We start from the raw sequence: 23,867 nt of genomic DNA, 5'->3' as shown, positions 1-23,867 counted from the left end.
TTTTACAACACTTATATATATATATAGGCTATAAAACAATATATACTCTCAGGATTATTCCACATGACCAAGCTGTGCCAGCTCCTATGGTAAATGACAATTTTTTTTGTTTTTATGGTAGATGGTAAATGCAACTTACCATTAAATGTAAATGCTTTGGAGCTGGGAGAAGATCCCATTTTGCTTGTCCATCCCCGAGACAGGATTCAGTCACACTGCTAGGCAGAGAGCAAGCTTGCATCTAATTGCTCCAGGGACAAGCCCAGGACGTGAGCAGACCCATGTTTTTGCACAGCACCACTCACGTGCCCTGCGTTACACACATGCTCCACAAACTGCAGCTTGTAAAAGGGAAGCAAATTAACCAGCGGCTCTTTTTAATGCAGCCAACCTTAAGGTCATCTGAACCGAGGGCACAGCTTGGGGCATCAAAGGGGAGACAGGGCGCTCTCAGTTGCAGGCACGCATGGGCTTTCTGCCACCAAAATGTCCCCACTCCATTCCATCATGTTATTCTCAAAGCAGCTGCTGCCCACTGGTGCTGCCCAAGTGTTTAATTACACGGGGTGAGCGTTGCGAGTCCGCTGCTGCCTCAGCCTTGCACGGAGAAGGGATGTGTTTGTGTCAGCCAACCATGAGCAACAGCACTGGAAAGACGTTGCTTGGCAAGGCCCGGCCTCTGGCCCCAGGCAATGGGATGGTAGCCATCACCCACAGCACGACTCCCAGTCCACCCCTTCCCCAGCAAAGAGGCATCTCCTCACTGCTGGGCCCTGTGCTCTGACCCCAGGGAGACCTTTGGGCTCATTCCCTGATCCCAGGGAGGCCTTGGGACCCTTCTGCAAGCACAGCATCTCTGAAGCACCCTGAACAAGCGGTGTGTGAAATCTGAACATGTATCGCTGCAAACATTGGCTTAACATGCCCTTGCCTTAAGAGGCGAAGGAATCAGCTCTTGTTTTCCTTTTCAGGGTGTAACAGCAGCTGGTACCAAGGAAAACAGAGGTGGAAATACTTCTGTAAAGCCCTTTCCAAAACATCTGCATCCACATCCCGGATGACAGAACAAGTCCACACACTGTATGATGCAGGGAGCAGATGAGGGATTTCTCCTTTCAGGGCAGACATCTTCCAGTGAAGGGGCAGCTGGTGTTTCCTCCAACTACCTGCATGCTTTCACTCAGCTCCAGTGAGTGGAAAACACTAATAGGAGGGCTTACAAATCCTGCATTTTATAACTCTTCCGGCCCAAATCTGTTATCTGAATGCAAAAATCAAGCAAGACAGCATGCATCTTCTTCTTCTCCCTAACACAGAGTTTCTGGATCCCCCACTGCAGGCTCCCAGGTAGCAAGCCCTGCTCACACAGGAATTAAAATAAAAAAATAAATAAATATCAGAGTGCCTCCTATGTTATAATTATAGCTTTAATTACATTCCACTTTCATCACAATTCTTTCTTTCAGTTGCTCTCTTTGGCCTGTTCTCAGTGACAGCCTCTTGCAGACGTTTCCAAACTGTAACAAATGCTTTAGTGACTATCAGTTTCACTTGCTCTTTATTTGACTTTTTCCCCCACAGCAGAACAGGAGTGAACAGTCTACAAGTTTCTCCCTCGTAAAGCACAGTACAGCAAGTTTAAATGACAACCTTCTCCTTCCCGCTTTTGGAAAGGCTCAGTGCAGCAGTGGGGTTTCATGTAGCATGGTCCTCCTCCTGGATGGGATAACTAGGCTATGGGAGGCCATAAGAGAAGACACCGCAGAGAGCTGTGAAACAGGATGGAAGAGTGGAAGTGAAACATTAGCAGTGTCAGACAAGACATCTGTCTCTCATTCTGGTGAAGCTGTAGAGCATCGAGAGGCTCCAAGGGCTCTCAGGTTCTTGCACAAGCTAGAAGACTGCTCCACAATGGCCCTTCCTGGGTCACTTGAACTCTCTTAATTAACAAATGAGCTATCTGTATTTGCCAGTTACACACTCATCTGTTTACTTTCACATGCAGCTGGCAAGAAACAACAGGGCAGTAGTTTAAAACTGTAAGAATATTACATAAGTTAGTGTTGAAAGCAACAGTGTCATCAATTGCAAGGACAGGGAAAGGTTGCGTGTCTCAGAGCTGTAAATGGTCAATCAACTGTTTCAGCAAGAAGATCACTGAATGGCTTTTGGGTTGGAAGGGGCCCAAAAGATCATTTAGTTCCAACTAGAATGGTGAGGACAGAGTAAAATCTCCAAGCCACAAGAGGGTCCAACAGGGGCCAACCACGCTGCCCTGAAGAGCTGAGGCCTCACTGCTCAAATCACATTCAGTGGAAAGCAAGATGTTTCACTGACCTGTGGGCTCAGAAACACTACATTTACATCCCTCGTGGCCTGAATTCATTTGGGGAGATGCAGCCTGTGGGAACACTCCAGTTTCCCACCATGGATATCTGTACCCTTCAAATTCATTGAGTAGTTACTGTAATGAGCATCTATCTGCCATCCAGTGGATGCACAACACATCTGTCTGCTTAAGATGGGAACCTAGAAGAGACAAAGCAGCAGCCCAATCCATCTTCCCAGGTGTAGCCTCTCTGGATAGCCCTTATGTTCCTGTGTTGGTCCCTGGAGGACTCTTTATTTCCTCCTGCTCCCAAGCTCTTGCTCTGAGTGAGGAGCAAGCTGCTGCAGCACAGCTGCCTGCCCCACCTCTGCTCACTCTCCTGCACACTCCAAGTGTGGAAAGTAACAGAGCCAGAGCACCCGGAGCCCCTCAGGTGGTGGGTGCAAGCAGGCAGCAAGGCACTGGCTGTACTAGTGCTCAGTTTAAATGGTTAAATCTCCTCTTCAAAAGCACACTTCAGATAATCGAAATTTTAGGCATTTGGTCCGTCATGGCATAGCCATGCGATTTGGGAGCCTGGTGCAGCCCCAAGCCTGGGGCTGGCAGGAACAACGGTGCTGCGACTGGCCCCTGCTTCTCTGTGCTCAAGTGTTCATCTGACCAAAGAAGGAAAAAGAAAGGAAAAAAAGAGAAAATCTGTATTCCTGTAAGCAGACCTCAGGGGCAACTCAGGAATATCATCTTTTTCCAGGAGACACCTTGCAGAGCTGGGGGGCTTGTGTTGTTGAGGTGTGTGTGTGTGTTGTTTTTTCAATGAAAAAGGGAAAGTATTCAGAGAGAAAAAAAAAGGAAAAAGAAAAAAAAAAAAGAAAGAGAACAGACACAAAATTAAACAATCTACCTTAAAATAAACTCTGCAGCATTATCTGTCTCTTGTCAGAAGTTATTAGTGAATAAAAGTGACAGACTGTCTCCTAAGATACATCCCATGTCCAAGCGACATACCTAAAGCCTGTCAGAGATTTCCCTCTGTTGATGTGTCTGCTTATCCTTAGTGCCCACGCTTCTTTCATTGCAGTACATTCTTGTATGGTTGAAGCATTTGATTTATTTGTTGAAGGGAAGAGAACACTTTTTTTCCCACCTAATTTTACTCTTCTGATTCTACAGGTCTTTTGTTCCTCGTAAAACAGAAAAGTTCTCGACTAAAACCAGACTCCACGTAATTATTTTTTGTTAAAAATAGAGTCAATAAAAGTAGCAGATGCAAACAAAAATGGAAACAATCTATCAAATCTAGCAAACAGGTCTTCCTTCACTGCACATTCTTCACATTAAAAAATTACTAGTGGTTAGTATTTAAACCAGACAAATTGCACGGTGCTTTGGGGAATAAGGGGGTAAAACAACTCTTGTAGACAAGTTACAGAACAGATGAACGGGATGTTGCCTCAGTTCAGACAGCAGTTATCTGCTGGAAGCTCGGTGTCTGCTCTCCATCCCTCACTGAATGTTGCAAACAGGGTCTCTGTCTAACATTCCAAATCAAAACTGAAAATTCAGACCCAGCCAACTCTGGGGGTTGTTTGAAAACCAGACTTTAGCCACAGCTTTGATGTGGTTGTGGACTGGGTGCATTCCCATGAAGTTTTAGTTCTTGTTGAAGCTGCAGAAGGGCGGAGCAAGGACACTCAGCACACTAAGGAGGAGAGTTCTACCATGAGGGCAGTGTGGGAAGGGTTTGCTATGTGGTGGCACCCACTGTTCAACCAGCAACATTCAGAGATGAAAAGTATAGTTGAAGAGTTGTAGTTTCTGTTAGAATAGACTTTAAACGAAAATTAAAACAAGCTAATAAAATGAACTACAGCTACTGGACAGATGGGACCAAACCAAACTGCCTGGTTTTCATCCATACAAACAAAAGAGGAACACACAAAGTCACCGTGATCCTATCTTCATTTCTTCACAAGAAGCCATCCCATCACCAGACCCTGCGTCCCTGTGCTGCATCAAAGGGTCACAGAAGGACACCCACGGCACTTATGACAGGAGATAGTTCCCACAGTGCCCAAATCTACTTGATTGATGGAAAGATATTATCAATTTAATGTTAACCTTAATTTAGATGATAAAACACATTTTTTTCTTTTGTTTCTTCATCTATTTGTTGTTGGGAAACGATATAAACTGCACCTTCTTCATACTGGCAACTTAACCTAATGCAACAATGCAAAACAATGTTTAACTTAATGCAACTTCTGTGCTGCCAGATAACGGCTGTGCACCTCTTACCCATCTCTGTGACCAGCCCATAGCCCGAAGTTCCTGCAGGACACTCTGCCATCCTCAACTGCTCCTCAGAGCACCCAAATATTGACAGAATGCTTCTTCACCATACTGCACCATCCAGCTGCACAGCCAGTCTTCAAATTGCAAAGAAGGATACCCAGCCTCCCCCAAGGTAGCGCAGAAAGATGGCCATGGCTGAGCCCTAAGGAGCCCATGGTCACAGAGGATTCCAGTTTTTAATATGGTTTGGATTAAAATCTGCCTCCATGACTTCAATGAAATTTTTGCATTCTGCATCAAGGCCAAAACTGGCAAACTAAAACAAAGAACTTGACACGTACAGCCTCCAATACGCAAACAACTGATTGTTTCCATAGAAAATTAGAGAACAGAGAAACTGAAGTAACTCTAAAAAAACGAATCCCTAATTTTGTAATAAAGGCGACTGTCATGGTTTTGTGATTTTCGGTTATTGGTATTCCACATCATAACATCATGTAGTGGACATACCTAGTTCTCAGAAGAGAAGGACTACTACAGTCCCCACGGTACTTTGCTCCTTTGTTACCATTTTCCAGCCGGAGGGAAAAGATAGAAGCTCGCAGTATAAAAACTTGCAGATCACGAGACCTTGTCCCTTTTTTCCGCCGTCTCTCGTCTTGGCAGCACCTCGCTCTCCAGCCGTCTTATCGTCGGTAGTAGAGTAAGGCCTACCTTGACTTTGGGACATTCTCTCTCTCTGTGTTGGATTTATCAGCTTAAATTGTAATTATATTGTATTATAGTGTGTTGTTTTGCATTCCGATATTTTATTTAGTAAATTAGTTTGTTTCTCCTCAGATTGTTGCCGCTGTTCTTTGCTCTCAGGGCCATCTCCCTACCCTTTTCCCCTTTCCCCTTTTCCCGGGACGTGGGCCCTTGGGTCCCCCGTCCCCTTTGTCACGGAATCGGGCCTAACGCCCGTAAACCGTTGACAGCGACATGGTTTGCTTTGCTGAGCGCAGAACTGGAAAGGCATAACCACTTGGCTTTAACCAAGTATCGCTGCTGATGCCATCCATGGCTATGAGCCATTTTCTTCCACCTCAGAACATGTTCCTGGGTCTCTGTCAATGGGAACTGCAGGGCTCACCTTACTTAACAGAACAGACAGGGAATTAATTACTGAACACTCGCTCAGGATAAACACTGAGTGGACTTGCTTCAAAGCAGGAATTCAGGAGAAACACAAAACAAACACTACACCGCTGCCTGAACTTGAGGTGTTGAACTTGAATCTCTTATCCGTACTCATTGAAACCATTTTTGTCTGAGTTGTACACAGACTTATTTTGTACTTTCAATTTGGAAAAAGCTCCATAAAGCAGACACCTAATGGAAATGGCACGTGGAAGTTAGATATTACAAACACCATTTGTAAGATTTAAATCACCACTACACCAGACTCTGGATTCTAACCTAATTTGGTAGCAAGCCAATATTCTGGACACCATCTTACAAACAGCATGATCCCAAACTCAACCTGGTCTCCAGAGCCATCATTATTAACAAAAAGTCTCCAAAGAATAACCCTGGCTTTGAAAGTTCACACAAGGAGGAGTGCTTGCAAAGGCTTTGGATGCGAGCTGAAATCCCATTTAGTTAAGAATATTTTATTGTGGAAAAGGATGTGGAAACACAAAATAAGTTAAAATGATAAAGAGACCTGAATAGAAAATCTGTGGTTATAAATGGAACAGTTCAGTAAGCAGATAGTTCTGTACATCCACATCTGTTCCAGTTCAAAGCAGTTCATGTGAACCAGGGGAAGAAACTATTTTTTCCTTTAGCTCCACTGCTCTGGACCTATCTGCATTCAGGCTAGGGCAGGGAGTAGGAAGAGGAAGAAACTACCTCTGGTGCACTGGCTCGTTGTCCAGAGTTTCAACAAGACAAAACACATCTCCTATTGCCTTTCCCTTCTCCCTCCATTTAAAACACCTTCAGAAGAGAGCAACAGCATTTGCAAATACTTACGGCAATTAAAGCTGTTTGTTTTTGCTAAAACCAAGGCATCCTAACTTAACAAAAGCTCTGTTTTTGTTTCTCTACTCACAGATAGTTTCTGTTTCACAACTAACCCTTCTGGGGCCACTTTGATGATAACGTGGGAAAAGCAGGCAGAATAGCCAAACAGGGAAATAAATATATAAAAATAGCAAGACTGCTTCAGAACTCATTCAGGTTCCAAAGGAGCTCAAATTTCCTGCCTGTGGATGTCTGAGACACTTTCCCTCCATGCCCAAGTTCGGTCTCCGTTTCTGTGATGTCCGCTTTTCTCCCCTTTTGGAATCTTAAAAATAAAATAGTAAGAAAGAAAGTGGCTGGGAAAAGGATGTGGTGCAAAGAGCCATGATATCGAACTTGGCAATAGCTGAAGTCAGCTGCCCATTTCGGACTGACAGTGACACCAAACTCAAGAGGAGGGATCCTCCCCTGCAATAATCTGGTGATGAGAAATCAGTATTTTCCAAATTCCATGACTAAATGACAGCCTTTGTGCACCCTTCACACAGTGCATGAGATTTAAATGTCTTAACAAAAAATAAATTAAAAAAAAAATTGGTTGTTCACACAGAGGTTGAAATACATTCACTAAGTTCCCTGAATTTATTTTCCACTTGCAAAAACGTAAAAGCTTCCCGCAACTGAGTCTCTGTAGCAAACTCCTGCAGCTGACAGACCTCATGCACACGCCAGTCAATACAAAGTAATTGCTGGACTGGAATCAATTGCAGGCTCCCAGGAGCTGCCTCAACTGGATTTTACTTGAGAGATTTAGTGCTGTAGCGAGTGAGATGCTGAGCTCCCCAGATACCTCTAGATGTGTGCATCCTTGCCAAAATGAAGACAAATGGTAAAGCTCACACTGAGACCTGGAGCAGAGCTCATGAGAAGCCACTCATAAGACAAGAGACTCTGCGCCTTGCCATGCTCCACCTCTGAAGGTCCTCCATGTTCTTCTTCCATGAAATAATTCTCCAAGATGCTCAGGGAGATGTCTAATTGAAGAAGCAGGACTTTATGGCAAAATATTGCTCATGCAGAGTGGCAAGCATGCTGCACGTTTCCCTCGAAAACCCAGGGGCACGGATGCTAGCAAGACACACAGGAGGATCTCAGTTGCCCACTTTTCACCAAAATCAGGGCTATTTGCCTGCTTAAGTGCTTTACTGGACAAGGGCCAGAGGGCACGACAAATTGCAGGATACAGCCCCTACAAACTATTTTGAGAAAATACACTGCAGAGAAAAAGGGAAAGCTTTCATTAATTTATATTATAAAGACAACAAAGATGTTGTTTTGGAAACAAGAGTCTGGCTGTTTTAACTGGAAATTTGCTAGCAAGATGCTACAAGGACAAAGTTTAAAAAATAAAGTAATTCATCTGCCACTTAGAAACTATTAGCCTTAAAAGACTCAGATACAATTTCTGTGTCTCTGGTACGGTACTAGGATGCTTAAAATCTAAACTCAAATCTATTTCTGCTCTTCCATTGGTAGCTGGTATGTGTTGGTGTTTTTGTTATCCAACTGCTCAGTTATCTTGCCAGATGAACTTAAATTTATCAAATTAATTGATAATACTCTAATTGCAACACACAGAAGACAGGCTATTAGAGTGGTATTGATGTGCATAGTTACCTTGCTGTAGATGATCAGTTGTTATTCTCAGCCATTCATTCCTCAAGGAAAGCTCAACTGCATGTTTAAAATATAAGTTATTTCATTTAAACTGTCATGCAGCTGACCCCTGCAAAGTAAGCAGCAGAGGGATCCAGCACGGCCTGATAAAACTCAGCTCTTAACCCAGGACAGTCTGACCCCATTTATCTAGGGACAGACCCACACCACTCTCTTTCTTCCACTCCCACCCACATAATGCATGTGGCTATGCCCTGGGCAAGTGTTACTTCTCTCAGCTGAGTCCATCAAGTGAACTGAAATGACAATTCTTGCTTTTGTTATCTGCCAAACCCCTAAATTCAACATGCTAATTCCTGGCATATAAAGTTCTGCCACAGCAAATGAAAATGATGAGAAAGGAAGCAATGGGCTCTCCCAAAGGCTCCCTGAAGGCTATAAAGTCCTTTAAGACCAGTGGCTAAAGAAATATTTTGCACTTCTAAAGCATGTACCAAAGGGCTAGGACAAGGACAGGGTGTCTGTGCTCAGCCTTTGCCTCTCAGCCTGGCTTCCTACCACGTGGGCAAAAGGAGGACATGCTGCACATCCTCCTGTACAATTGTGCAGTAACAGGATCTGTTCCTATTATGAGAGCCCAAAAGTCCTCTGGTGTCTCAAGGCACACAGAGTGAAATATTTCTACAAAGTGACTGAATTTGAAATACCAGTCTGTAGCATAGAAATAGTTGTCCTTGATAGCTGAGGTATGTCCTCCTAATATACCTGAAGATGTTCTCTCTGCTTTTCCAGCCAGTCTCAGCAATCTGCCAAAGGGGTTATTGACAGCAATTGTGAAGAGGAAATAGCGCTTCAGATCTATGTCCCCATCAGTGTCAACGCTAAACCCTAGCAAGCTGTTCACACACAGACTTAAGGAACTGACAAACATAACCCTGCTCTGATGCCCACGTCCCTGGAAACCCATGACCTTGCAACAAGATATTCTGGACTCAATATTCAGAGAATCACTGAATGGTTTGGGTTGGAAAGGATCTTAAAGACCATCTGGTTATAACCCCAGTGGGCAGGGACACCTTCCACTAGATCAAGTTCCCCAAAGCCTCTTATGAAAGGCTTCCATTTAACTCAAAGTAACTGCAAACATGCAGCCAGAGCAAAGGTTGTTGGTTTTGGAAGATTTGAGCCCTTTTAATTAACAGGACAGTAAAGAGTGAAGAATGCAAAGCTTTGGCAATATCCTACAGAGCAGTTCCCAGCATTCACATTCACCAAACAATCTCACAGCAGCTCCAAGGACAGCTGTACATGAATCTAGACAGGTATGGTTAATGATGAAAAGAGAAAGAGAGGAAGTAAAATTTCCCTAAGAAACAATATAGACATGTGGTACGCATGGAAATGTGGAGAATGTATGTATTGGCAAGGTCAGAAAAGATACACGGATAGTGAGCAGTGCCAGGGGAACGTTATACTGTCTTCTGCTACATACAATACCAAGTGTTGTATCCCAAATATACTGCACAGACTTTCAGTAGAGCTGAATTGAATGTATTTCATGTTTGGAAAGGAAAACGAAGGGTTTTTCAACTTCTGTCCTCTACTTAACCAGTTATTCTGATAAAAGAGGGAAAAGAAAATAGAATATTTTCACATTCTCCCTGCATTACTCTGCTAGTAAATCATCTTCCTGCATGGGACACCAAGCCAGTCCTATTAGCCATACCATGGTATGTGGATACACTGAGCTTCAAACAGCACAAACTGTTCAGCATGCCTTTTAAGGTTCCTTTCCTATTTAATTTACATTATAATATGTTATACACTGTAACATACAGATGCCCTGCTGCACAACAGAGAGGCACTCCCAAGCTATGTCCTGGGGTGGGAAATGATGCCCAGCATGTTTTAGATCAGATACTAGGCATTTCTCACAAGTAAACAAAATTACCACATGTTATGATGCCACAGTACAGAGCAGTCTTAAATTCTTGTAGGCAATCAATCATCACAGAAGGGAGATCATTTCCCAAAAAACCCAATAACACTAATTTATTTTCAGATCTGTTTGATTCAAGTTTATGATTTGTCTGGGACACAGAATCAACAGTATGATGAATTGAATACATCTCCTGGAAGACTAAATTTATTAAAGTACATTGCTTGAGCTGATTAAATGAAAGCAACCATTGGTTTGGACAACGGCTTGATCAATAGTAGGGATAATGCTGGAGGAATCATTAACTGGAACCTCACTTGGATTTTATCATTTTAAGGATAAACTAAGGTGATCACTTTTTCACTGCATCTTCACACACACAAGGCCTCTGCGGCACAGCCCAGAGCCATCCCTGCCTGTCTGCATCCCCATCCTTGTTCTGCAGCTCACACACTCAGCTGGAAACGAGGACAAAGCCTAGTTTCACATCCTCATTCAGTGGCTGGGGCTCAGCTCTGTTTATACTCCCGTGAGCCGAAGAATGACGATGACTAGTAGCTATATAGATAAATAAAGTATATTAAGTCGCAGGAAGTAAAGAGGGAAAACTATTAATTTATTTTTAGAAACCTGTTCTTGCCATTCATCAAAAAAGAACATTCAAAAGTATGCAGCAAGATACGAGCATCTGGCGGAGGTTTGCTGACCACATACCAGCATTCAGACTACACACAGAGCCATATTCCTTCTTTGGGCCAGGCGGACCCGGTGCTCGGAAGCACAGGATACAGACAATATTGCAGCAGTTCCACCCGTAAAGCTGGGGAACAGACATTCCACCAGCATGCTACAGCTGCATGGTCATGGCCTGGGCTTCCCATCCTTCCAGTGGCTCCATAGTCAAGTCCTCCTTTTGGATACATCCCAAACTGCTACACCTATGCCACCTACTAGCAGCATCAAGAACTAAATACAGGCGAGAAGGCCTTGATGCCTAGGTCAGCTCCTCCGGAGACTCAGGCCATGCCAACGTCAAGTAAAACCAAATATGTGCTGTATTGTTGAGCTGGATGCTCAATTCCCCAAAACTGAGTGGCAAATGCAGTACGCCCACACAACCCTTTTTTCCCCTCCTATTGCCAAAATAACATGCATACATCAGTAGAAAACCTTTTTAAGACAATAGTGCCACAACACACTGTGATGAATTTAATGGTATTTGCATAAAAGCTTTCATCTTTTGCAGTCCGCAATAGATTTTTTTCTGGGCAATCATACCAGAAGCATAAAGTCATGCCATATTTTGAAACTCTGCCTGCCAAAATCCGGGAAGAATTGCAAAGCACACTCATTGACATATCTTGCGGTACATCACCAGCCAAGACACTATAGTACAAATGAGTGGACATAAATAACAGCCCAAGACCCACTTCTGCCATTCTTCTTACATCAAAGGAATAAAAACCTAACACGTAGAGCAAAGCTTCACCCCAAAACCTCCACATCGGAGGTCTTACTCTTCTCAAGAACAATAATAGGACTGCCAAAGTATCATGTTAAAAAAGCTTTAAAGTGACTTCAGAAGACTCAGTATTCATTACTTGTGCCTTCATGATATTGCTGAAGACAGTAGCTGCATGATTTCTCTATTTACTTTTTCAGAGTGCATCCTCAATCTGCACTTTCAGTTGCCAGTCTTTTCCCTTTTTTACTGAGTGCTGTAAAATGCGTTTCTCTCTCCATAGGCAGTTTTCCTTGGAGAACCTTCTTTATCACACACTGATGCCTATCACATATTCCAAGTTTGTTCTGCAAGTGGGACATCAGCTGATATCAGTAAAGGAGTACAAGAGGCAACAAATATTTGCAATATGTTTAGAAAACAAAGTGCTTTCTCCTTGTAGTGTATGCTCCCTGTGCACAGGATACAAACAGCGGGAGAGGTAAGGCAGCAGTACCAGGAGCACAGAACTTGTAACCACTGATGCCAGGATATAAAAAAAAAAGTAATGTATAAGATGTAAAAGGAGCAGTTAACGTCTGCACACTACTTAACCTTTCCGCAATGGATTTCAGATTTTAAAACTCCCTCAGAGCACTTACAGTTGTGCATAACAAGTTGTAGGTTCATGTCAGTTTACAAAAAAAAAAAAAAAGTTGCATTTTTTGGAGCGCAGTCAGAAAGGTCAATTTTGGTGATTATGTATATTATTAATATTCCACTCAGAAGAGTAAGAATGCACATGCAGGCTCTCGCACTGACTCAGAGTTGCCAAGAACAAATCAGGTATGCAAATATGGCAATGGACAAAGATACTGCAAGGAGATGGCACAGGATCTCCATCCTTCCATCAGGTCAGGTCTGGAAATAGCTTCCGTAGTGGCTGGAAGGACAGACTGCCAGGAGAAGGCTCAGACAAGGGAACTGGAAGAAGAGGGAAAGCAGCAGGACCTGAGGCGGCAGTGGGGCTGAGGGCCAGCATGGCAGAGCAGGACATGAAGTGCGTGAGGAGTGGGGATGCGGCCCAGCTATCCCAGGACAGTGGCTGGAGGAAGGCGAGGGAGCACGGGGAGGGGCCGGCCTCCTGCCAGGCTGCAGCACCACTCTCAGAGGGTGAGAGTAGGAAACTAAAGGCTAAGCCAAATAAACACAACTCTTCTTCCCGTGGGTGCACAGGGCCAGGCCTGGAGCAGGGGCTGTGACTAATGCAGCTGAGGCTGCTCCTCTTCCTGCGTCTGGGAGCGGGTCGGCGGCTTCTGAAAGGTCTGCACGTGCCATAAATTACCTCATGGCAACAAGAAGGCACCGCTGTCTTCTCACTCTTCAAAGCGCTAGAAATAAGCGGCACACCGCTGCTGACATCACCTGCTATGTGACACCAGCCCAGCAGCCAGCTTAGGGGTGGCTTAGCATCGCAGAACATGATGGTGCCATGGGTTCCCACAGGGCATTCCTGAAAACTGGTTATGGGTACAACTGCTTGTGGAACTTACCAAGCTGAGGGCTTACCCATACGGTGACCAGACAACCGTGTGAAATGAAGCAGGGGGAGATGAGCGAGCTCAGCGCTCCTCGGCCTTTTGCACAGTAATGCCCTGAAATCTCTCCTGTCTGCCACAGTCCCCTCTGCTCTTCCCTGTCCGCAAAGTGATCCTAATTTAAAGCCAGCTGTATTTTCCAACCACAGCACGTCCCCAAGCATTTCCTTTTCTCAAAATTGCCAGAAGCCAAAGGGTGTAATTAAAGCCAAAAGGGATATTTTTCCCTTCTGGATGCCAATAAATACTGCCCCTTCCCAGGGCCGCTCTCCTGCCTGCCTGCTCTGCCTCCGCACTCCCCATCCCCTCCACATCCCCACGGCTCAGCCGCAGAAATTAATAAGTTATTAGTACAAATTAAAATATTACATTAATGATGTACGTGAGTGCAAGTTACAGAGCTGGAAAAGAAGTCCTAATTAAATCAATATGGTTATTAGTCCCTTGTCATCTCTGATTAATTATTAGCTTAATATGCTTCATCATTTTTGCTGTTAATGGAATCGTTGCAGTGCTACCACAGGGAGGTGGGTGCTGCAGAGGAGCCGATGGAGCTGTGCTGGGGGATCCCGCTCGGGCATGAGTGAAGTAACCCTGAGAAAAGAGGGGGAAACACCTCGCGTTCTGCTACAACAGTCTGACCACATAACTCCCACCGTTTTCAAAGGATCCAGCTGTTCTCTCGGGGGTTTTTTAACTGCTGACATACAGGGGGTGAAGGCACCACTGTGCCAAGCTGCACCCAAAGCATTTGTCCCGGTGCCCCCATGCCTTGCAGTGGCAAGACGATCTGCTCCAGGCCCTTCCCCAGCCAGCACACCACTGCCTTTTGCAGCCACTTCCGCCCCTTCTTCGCACGTCCTCCCTGCCTAGGGTGTAAGGAAGGAGCAGGCAGCCAGCCGGGAGTCATCACTTTCAGTGCCTGGGGCTGTGGGCAGGATGGGGACTGAGGACCCCTTGCCTCTCCTGCTACCAACAGAGACAAAGATAACATATGAGGTCACCGGCCAGCTCATTCCTAGAGAAATAGAAAATAGTCTTTTGGGCATAGGTAACTTTGGCCGTATGGGAATACATCTCCTCTTCACTTCTCTCTCTCCTGCCACCCTCCCACTGATACCAGCTTTTCCTCACTCTGTCTCACCCCAGCTGCCTGCAGCAAGGCTTTCTAAGGGTAAGGACCTGGTGCAAGGACAAATCTCCACCTGACCCTCCAGCAACAAGTGCAGAACATGCCCGAAGACTGGATAGGGCTAGCATTGCACTACAGCGCATGGATCCATTATGTGACTGGACAGGAGCTTCATCCCATAAACAGCTTTACAAACACACTCTTTGGGGTAGGATACCAACAGGAATATGCATGTGCTTCTGGGAGCAAAGCTGCTCCTTGAACTCACTAACAAAGCTGGTGCACCGTGTTTGTGCTGCCGATGAGTGATTCAGTAATTAAACAGAGAATGCCACCGCAAAGCACTATGTTGAGTTACTCACAGATAAAGTGCCACTTTGACTTCCCAGGACTCGCCCTAGCACTGCCATTACTTCAGGATAAATTGCCACCTGCACAAAGCAAGAGCTTCCCAGTGCCAGTCCTGTCCCTTAGCCCTCTTACTGCCATCCCTGACAACACTTCAGCCTCCGTTCCGCAACACGCAGTCAGCACGGAGAACTTCCACCTCCTCCATTCAACTCAGAACACGGCGCAGGCAGAATTCAGCAATCCCATTCCCCAGCACTGAGCTGCACAGCCCAGCTTTGCCGTGTCACAGACTCAGAACCAGTTCCCTTCTCCTCCCGGGTGCTCCACCAGCCCATGGCTTGAGGAGCGTGGAGCGTTTCAGAACTGGGCTGAGCTCCAGTTGAATGTTTGGCCATGTAATGAGGAGACTCCAGGATAACGGTTTTCGTGGGAATCCAAAAAGAGGGAGTAAAGAAAAGGGCTCCCCATGCTATTTTTAGCCGCAAACAGTAAGATTTGGAATTTTGATTGTAAAGTATGGAATTTATAAATGGTGCCATGCTAAATTTACTCCATTTGTATACAATTCTGCCGGATAACCAAGGGGGTTACAGCACGTTCCTGGTTAGCATCTCAGCCCTAGTTTTATAGCCTCTAAACCGGTAGAAAAATGCGTTCAGTAAATAGTGCCTGTGAAATTTGTGCCTCAATGCGTGCACGCGAGGATTTTCTGTGCACGGTGTATATGTGCACGCACGATATTTTCTACAAACGCGCGTGTGGGTGCGCGTGTACACCCGCAGCCACCAAGCTGGGATTTATTTCCAGAGCGAAGCCAAGGAAATTCCCACCCCCTACCATTTAAGCGCTTGGCTCTTTGGCTCAAAACATTCTGTAACTTCTCAGCCAAGGAATGTATTTTCCCTTTCCAATATATATAATTTATTTTGCTGCACACATTAGTTAATGATACAGAGATACATGATTAAGCCAGCGCTGTGAGGACACTACCGACCGACTGAGCAGACCCATTTCATTTTGTGAGACCTTTCTGCTAGCCTGCCACGGCACAGCATGAACTGACAGCAGCCATCGACTCAAGGGTTTATCTCATCTACTTCGTACTCCAGCAATTTTTCATAATTAGCCTGGCTTCCTGGGGCTAAATGAGCTTTTAATTACTACATTAATGTAGATAAAGAAGACTTTATGCTGCTCTACGCTTCTGGGGGGGGGGGGGGGGGGGGTAAGAACGCTGTTTTATTTCCCTACTACTTTGCAGAGATTACTCCGGGATTTGTAACACCGCTCGGCACCCCGCGGGGCAGCACCACCCGGACACCGCTCCCGCAGCGCAGCGCGCCCCGCACTCCTCTCCCCGCCGCACACTTACGTGGTCCCCAGGGCGCGGCGGCCGGCAGCCTGCGCAGGTGGATCTCATCCTTATCCATCGCCCGCCGATCCCCGCAGCCCGGCTGCGGTACCAAACTCAACTTGCCAGGGTCCCTCCCTCCTTTTTTTTCCCCCCCTTTTTTTCCCCCCCCCCCCTCCCTTTTATCCTTTTCTTCCTCCCCCCCACTTGGTGCACGGGGAGGGCTCGCTCACCCGCCGAGCGGCACCGCGCAGCGCCCCGCCGCCCCCCGACCGACTTTAAATAAGGGCGCCGGGCGCCGGCCCGCCGGGAGCGCGGCCCTCCGCGGGGAGCCGGCCCTCCGCGTCACGCCGCCGCGCTCCCTCCCTCCTTTCTCCCCTCCCTTCCTCCCTCCCCGCCCGCGCCCCCCGCCCGGCGCGGAGCTCCGCGCCTACCTGCGCGGCGGCGGCGGCACTGCCCTGACCTTGGGCGCCGGAGGGACGGCGGCAGCTGCAGCGGCCGGGCGGGGGCAGCGCGGCCGACAAAGGTCAGCGCGCCCGCGGTGCCCGGCCAGAGCGGAGCGGGGCCGCGGGGGTTCGCCCGAGGGCAGCCTGCGCGCTTGCCCCTGCCCCTCGTGTGCCGGCTTTCACCGCGCGCAGCCGACGAGGGATGCTCGGCCGCGCTGAGCTGCAACCTGCCGGCTCTCGTATCGGTCCGGTCCCACTGTCGGCTCTCCCGTATTACCTAAAGCATACCGCTTTGTGGCTCCGGGAGCTCTGTAGAACTAGGTTTTTAAAGTTTTCACAGCTTTAAACTTTCCAGGGAACGGCACAGATCTGATGCGGTGGGTAGAAAACACATCATGATAAACATGGGAGTTCACCTATACGGACTTCTTCATGGACTACAGTCCCTGGAGGCTCCAAAACAAAGGCAGGATGTTTTTGGGCTAGGTTTTGTATCTTTTTACTTCTTCCTAATTTTAGGGCTTTTTTTTTTTTTTTTTTTTTTGAGAAAGCATGGAGTTAATGTACTTTTAAAATGCACATTTTAATTTATTAGTTTATTATTAGCAAAAGAGCAGGGAAGTAGATGGTGCTGTACAAAGCCTCATTTACCAGGTTGCTTCACTGGAGATCAAAGGCACTTGAGAGCAAGCTTTTCCTCCTCTGCTTAAAACTAATACGTTTTGGACTGAGTTTTGCAGCAGAACCAAATGCAGGCACAAGCCCAACAAATATATTTGTCTCATGAATGCAAAACACAAAGAAATCTGGAAACAATGCCGGATCTCAGTACTCTGTCTCAACGTGACCACAGGCTCCTCTGCTGCCCATGGTTGGGGAGGGCACATGGGCGGGCACTTGGCTGGGCAGGCACAGGGCACAGAGCTGGGTGCTCACCAAAATGCGACCTTTGCTACCCATCATAAAAATCACTAAGATTGGAAAGACCTCTAAGATCATTTAGTCCAACTATCAACTCATCACTCATGCCCACTAAACCACATCACTCAGAACCACATCTGCCCTTTCCTTGAACACCCTCGGGGACGGTGACTCCATCACCTCCCTGGGCAGCCTGTTCCAGTGCATCACTGCTCTTTCTGAGAAGAAATGTTTGCCAATAACCAAACAGAACATCCCCCCGTGCAACTTGAGGCCATTCCCTCCTGTTCTTACCTAGAATAAGAGGCCAACCCCCACCTTGCTACAACCTCCTTCCAGGTCCTTGCAGAGAGCAATATAGTCTCCCCTGAGCCTCCTCTTCTCCATCGCCCTACTGAAAGCCCCACTAAAGGCCAGCTGAGCCATGACATCATTTCGTAATAAGGTTTAGGGAGTTTTAGTCTGACAAGCAGCATATCAAAAATTGAAGTTATACTCCAGCTAAACACATGGAAAAAAATTAAGCAGTAGACATTATGCTCCTGCCTCATTCCAGGTGCTTAAGTGTTAAAGAGCAATCATTTATTTTTAAAAAAGTGACCGGAAAAATCAAACTACAGCAATTGCCTGTAGTTATTTCAGAAAGCCCTGGCCTGGCCCAATTTTCATGGCAATGGAAACCTCCATGGGCTGCCCCCGCAGCACCAAGAGGCCAGGCATTTCTCCTCCCTGCTCTGTGCAGGAGCCCGAGCAGATCCCTTGGCTGCTTCAGAGAAGCCCATGGCTGGACACAGCTACAAGGGAATGGGAAATCACACAGACAGGCAAAGGCTGCATGGCTGCCATCCCCCGGAACATGCCTACACCCTGTAGGCAGGCTCAGAGCTGGGCTGGCATCAGCAGGACTGCTCCTGTGTCTGGGGTGGCAAATGAGCCGTGGGACACTCAGGCTGTGCCCAAGAGCAGAGGAAACATGATTTGTCATTACAAGAGCCACCGTGCTAAAATAGGCTGCAGGGCTGATAGGAGGCTGTGGCTCTGCTGCAGTTGTCCTCCTTGGCGTGTGATAAACCCTCTGTGCCATCTCAACGCACACTTGCAAGAAGAACAGCAAAGGGAAGGGAAATCTACTTGTCTGTGCAATAAAACAAAAATGCTTTCCTAACAATTAGGAAGGAGACAGTGCTACTTGGCACCCACACCTACGGTAAGTGCGTTTGCTGAAAATATTTATAGTTTGCTCCTGCAGAATGTACCTTTGTAACAACAATAACGCAGCTCTCACCTCCTGTCATCTGAAGACAAGCGCAGGCTCCAGGCGCTTATGCTGGAGGAACGCTCGCTTGTGACACAGCCCTGCTGGCCCCAGGGGCAGCCCTGCAGCCACTCACAGTTACCTCCAGACTTATTTTCATGACCCTGTTTTGATCTGGAGGCACACAGTGAGGCTGTCCCTGCAGCAGAGGCACTCAGATAAGGGCCATAGTCCTAGCAGCCACCCAGGGCCATGCCAGCACAGTCACATGGGGAAGGATGAGACCTGGCCATGGCTCAGCACAGCTGGTCCCACCCCCTGCTCGTCACCCACACACCAAGTAAAAGTGAATGGATGAGTCGTAGGGGAGGTAGGGAATGGGATTCTCGAGAGCCCTAAAAATCACAGGCAAGGCAGAAGAGAGCGAATAGTCATAACAACTAAGACATACCCAGAGAAACTGGCAGGTGACAATGCTAAGATAATCAGCAGGTGATATTTCTGAATACATAGTAATATTATGTAAATTACTCTTTAACATTAAATACAGCCAAACTATGCATACAGAGTATAGTTATATTTCATACACAGACTTTTTCTTCTAAAGGGATGTGAACCATCCATTGATAAATAGGTTCAGTAGTGTCTTCTGTACAAAGCAGTCTGGCTATAATTTTTATCTGTGTAAGCTCTTAAGCCCCTGGTTGCTGGAAAGGCATTTGTGGGGAAGGATGTTCTGCTTCTTATCTCCTTCCCTTGCTACTTACCACTGACATACACTGGTCCTGGGCTGGAGGTACCTCGGGTCTGACGGCACGTGGCAAATCTCTTGGCTGTGTAGCATTTTGTCTTTACATAGAGCTCATGTATCTAGAAGAAAGCATTGTGCTTGTTACAGTCTCATTCAAGTCAAGCATGATTGTGTTGGAATGAAACAAATACTGCTAAAAACATTATTTCATCAGTGTCCCCATCTTTCAAATACTTCTGTACATGCTTAAGTATTACTTCTGTCAATGCTCCCTGCTCTTTTTTTAAGCTTTTTGCCAAAATCGGGTGAGAAAAATAAGGTTTGTAAACAGTGTTGTCTAGTATGCCATGTATATGGTCAAAGATGAATGCAGTGTAATGACTGATGCAAAAAACATCTGTAATTGAAGTTCTCCACTGCTTCATAGGTGTTTGCATGTGCCAACGGTAGACGCACATTTGGGGTCACTATGCGTCCCCTGAGTGAGGATGTTTAGGATAACTGATCCACACAATTTTAGACAGCAAAAGGCAAGTGAATAATTAAGTTCTTCTGCATAAGAGCAGAAGTATTCTGAGACAGAATACCCTGATTTGCTTATGTGAGGACTACTCCCTTTCTCATTTCTGCATGAGATCCTTTCTCTAGTTATTACTAGCCGCTATGGATACACGCAGGGTTTTCCTATTAATGCTGCTGAATTTTCCAAGTGTCATTTTCCAGAAGTCTGAGGAACCTCCCACCACTTCCCTCTGCGATTTACAGTTGGAGGTAACACCACCCAAGAGCCTAGCCAGGGCTTTGAAATTAAATTAGAAGATGCTCTAAGCTGTGTTCAGAAACAGCCAGAGAGAAGATTTGACTCAGACCATGTGAGTCACGGTCAGTCTCCCGCTCTCCCCTTGCTGCTGATGGAAGGAAATTACAGCAGCCATGGCACTAGCCCAGCTGTGCAGGCCAGAGGGTGGGGAAGCAAAGCAGAGCCCACTCCTTGTCTATTAATCCTCTGCCTTGAGTTCAGCCCCCCTCCATCACAAGGCAGATTCAACTAGACTTAAGCTGCTGCTGATCAGAGTTTCTCTGATTCATTTTTGGAGATCCTCATCATCAGTTTCAAGCTGCTGTAAGAATCCAGTACTGTACACATAATTATCCTTGCACTTGTGCTCTAGGAAGAAGAGATTGAGATGAGAGACAAGTCCATCGATCCATAGCCATTTCCAACGGACATGAAAATGCACATTCCTTCCTCTTTGATCTGCGTGGCTAATGGTTAGGAGCAGTTATTGATTGCCTTTTTGAGCTGAAGCTTGAGATAACCAGGACAGGAAGATTAAGATTAATTATCATGTATCTCTGTTTTCCCTTTTTGTGGTGTGCAGTTCAAAACAAAAGTCAGCCCAAGGTGTCTGTGCAAGCTACAGTGGTATGCAGTGACATGCCTCAGTTTCTTTGGTCTTGTAACGCAATGGAAAGCACTGCAACAACATCAGAGCAGCAAGGTCCCAGATTGCAGCAAGTGAGGATTTGCTCAAACACAACAGCTGTAGACACAGAAATAAAGAAAAGAAGCTGCTTACCTTCAAAAGGCCTCAGGTACACGGAGATCTCCAACAAGATACCTTTGCCTCCTCTGCCAATCCTTAAATAGGGTCTGGGAAGGGGTGGATCCTGGCTCCAGGCCTTCCAGTCACTCAGGTGCATTGCATGCACCTGAGCTCCCCTGGGTTGGCCCTGCCTTCCCACCAGGTGCTCAATTACTGGTTCAAGCTGTGACTTTGCATTTCTGCTACAGGTTTTAAGCAAGAAAGTTAAAAAAAAAAATGAAAATTGCTTACAGTCAACATGCTATTCTACATTTACAGGAGCCTGCATCACCCTCAACACACATCTAGTATGGGTGGTCCCCTGTGATGTCCATGAGCCTGCCATGGTTGCACCATTTATAGTGGAAGCAGCAAGGCCTTTTCTTTGAAGATACAAATGGACACTAATAGTCATCCAAACCAACACTCTCTAAGTGACTTGGACAGGAGAAGACCACAGCCCATGTGTTGTTCAAGACATCTACATGGCAGTGAGGCAGCAGAAATAGCACTCTGCATAGACTGACAGCCCACCAAGAGACAAGTTTTTAACATTTCTTTAACACTAATGAGAGCTCACCATTCTGATAACACTTCCAGTAGGATCTGCTGCTGCTTCCAGCCTCTCCTTGCAGTCAGCTGCCCCTCAGGACCCTTCTCACCACCCTCCATTGGTCATTTACTCCCTGAAATTAACAGGGATCACCCCCAGAGGTCTGGGTACTTCCATCTGCCCATGCTACACCAAGCCCAGGTGCCAGGGGAAGAATTCAGCAGCCCTTTTCCCCCTTCCCACTGCCCTTTCTGCTCAGTTGTTTCCAACCTGCAGCTGTGGAGATGCTGGGGCCTCCCTCACTCTGCACAGGCTGCTGTTTCTGCTGAGCACCCGCTCCCATCACAAGTGCATTTTAGGCTGCGACTGCTAATTTAAGACTATTATTTTATAACAGTGCTTCACAACAAGTAGCAGGTTAAGACTTGCATAGATGAGTGAAGATCTGTTATAACAGTACCAGGTTGTGGTATAACAGCAGAGAACCTGCGTTGCTAGTGTTTGGATAGCATTGTGCACAATCATGGCTGCTTTGAGTTGCGTTCACTTTTCCAAACTCTGTGTTTCTGCTGGACAGGTACAGAGAGAAATAAGTACAGAAAAGTTCTGAAGAAGAGTATTTTTCATATGTGACCATTTATCCTGTGCAGGGTTTGCAGATCACAACAAAACAGTGTATCATACACAATTAAAAGAAATTGTGCTCACCTTAGTAAGTAGGTATGGTTGTCTATGTTGTTGGCATTAAATTTGATTTATCCTGGAGAACTGGTTTATGCTCATGTACATTTTTTTGAGTATCAAATGGATCCAAGAAAGAGTATAGACATTTTTACATTGTGGTTTGAATCTATATAAATAAAATAATGTGGCAGTGATTGTTTCCTGATCAGACTCAATGCTGCACACTTTCCAGCAATATATCTGTAAATATAGCTAGCTTGTCTATACCCAGTTAGATAATGAAGAGTAACAAAGCCACGTCAGCTGTTGCTGTACACCAAGTGCATCACCAACAGCCTACTGAACGCACTGTGCATTAAGAGCAAGAGAGTGATGCTGGGCCAGGTGTATGCCCTGTGAACATCACCACTGTGAGCTGCGTTGGGGAAGCCAGCAAGGCAGGAAGGGGTGGCCAAAACAAAGTGACCCAAGTGCCTGGAACTGTGAGCAAGGCTGGATGATGAGTGGAGGGGATGGACGGGAAGGTGTAGAAAAAAGTCTTTGTAATCTCGTGGCATCTTCTTCCCTGTGACTAAGCCAAGGTACAACTTCTCCCATCAGCTGTTACTACATGTGACAACAGAGTAGGAGCAACATCTGAGCCATTTCTACAGCTTTAATGGCACCATCTCCAACTAATCTTAATAAATCTCTTTAATTGTAGCACTTACAGTTAATCTGTCATTTGAGAGTTTTTGTAGACCTTCCCTGAGACTGTCAGACATGCATCTGCAATAAGTGAATCAATACTATTTTTGTCAAGACTGCAACCCAAGAGGTACCTAACAGCATAATTTTCTTTTGGAGACAAGCTGCCCTTTGGGATTACTCAAATCACAGCAGCCCCTTGCTGAACACAGCTGAAGTTCATTGCTTATGTAGATAAACTCACAAAAAAAAAATCTGGTAACTCAGAAACATCTCAGGATCAGCTTTTGGGTATTCCCTTTCAAAACACAGGACCTCCAACAGCTCTCAAGTATTCTGAATTCTTGTGCTGTGCTTGGATGGTTATCACCCACCTATCCTGAGTCTGGTCATTGCTCTTACACCAGCTTGATACCACAGTCTGACAGTTCTCTTTCAGCTCCTGAGTTGCTGACATGCCTCATCCAATGTTCCTAAATTGCAACAAATGTGATGGATGCAATTTGCTGCCATTAACCAGGACCCCAGCAAAATATGTACTTGGCAGCCTGCCTGCTGTTCCGAACCCAGCTGTGTGGGTTTTGTTCACAGTCTGTGCCGCTGCACAAAAATATGTAACTTTTTTTTTAACCTATTCTATCAACTATCTCAATAATAAATTAAATCCAAGAAACATACACTCAGTTCTTTTGTCTTAACAGGGGGTCAGGTTCTTATGGGAAGAATCCAAGGTACACATTGAAAATAAAGATATTGACAGCTATGAAGCTATGTGCATGGCACAAGGTCTGAAAGGGGGCTGACTCTGTTCAACTCCTTTTTTTTCCCTGTGTATAACCTGCACACCCAGGAACGCACACACTTTTA

At 45.9% G+C, this 23,867-nt stretch overlaps 1 protein-coding gene across 4 annotated transcripts in view; it reads right to left on the bottom strand.

The window, feature by feature from the left end:
• ANO1 (anoctamin 1) overlaps positions 1-21,158 on the bottom strand; it is an 80,599-nt gene extending 59,441 nt beyond the window's left edge. For 2 of the 4 annotated variants that reach the window (XM_021402671.1, XM_021402673.1), the window contains exon 1: positions 16,139-16,261. In XM_021402671.1, coding sequence (XP_021258346.1) covers positions 16,139-16,196 — 58 coding nt within the window. In that variant the 5' untranslated portion in view covers positions 16,197-16,261. Of the gene's footprint in view, positions 1-16,138; positions 16,262-16,551; positions 16,571-19,506; positions 19,610-21,070 lie in introns of those variants that run through there. The other 2 variants (XM_021402674.1, XM_021402675.1) reach the window with 2 other exon arrangements.

The sequence above is a fragment of the Numida meleagris genome, chromosome 6 (assembly GCF_002078875.1).
Source record: "Numida meleagris isolate 19003 breed g44 Domestic line chromosome 6, NumMel1.0, whole genome shotgun sequence".
In the NCBI taxonomy this organism is placed as follows: Eukaryota; Metazoa; Chordata; class Aves; order Galliformes; family Numididae; genus Numida; species Numida meleagris.
This window is presented reverse-complemented; position numbering and strand designations above follow the sequence as displayed.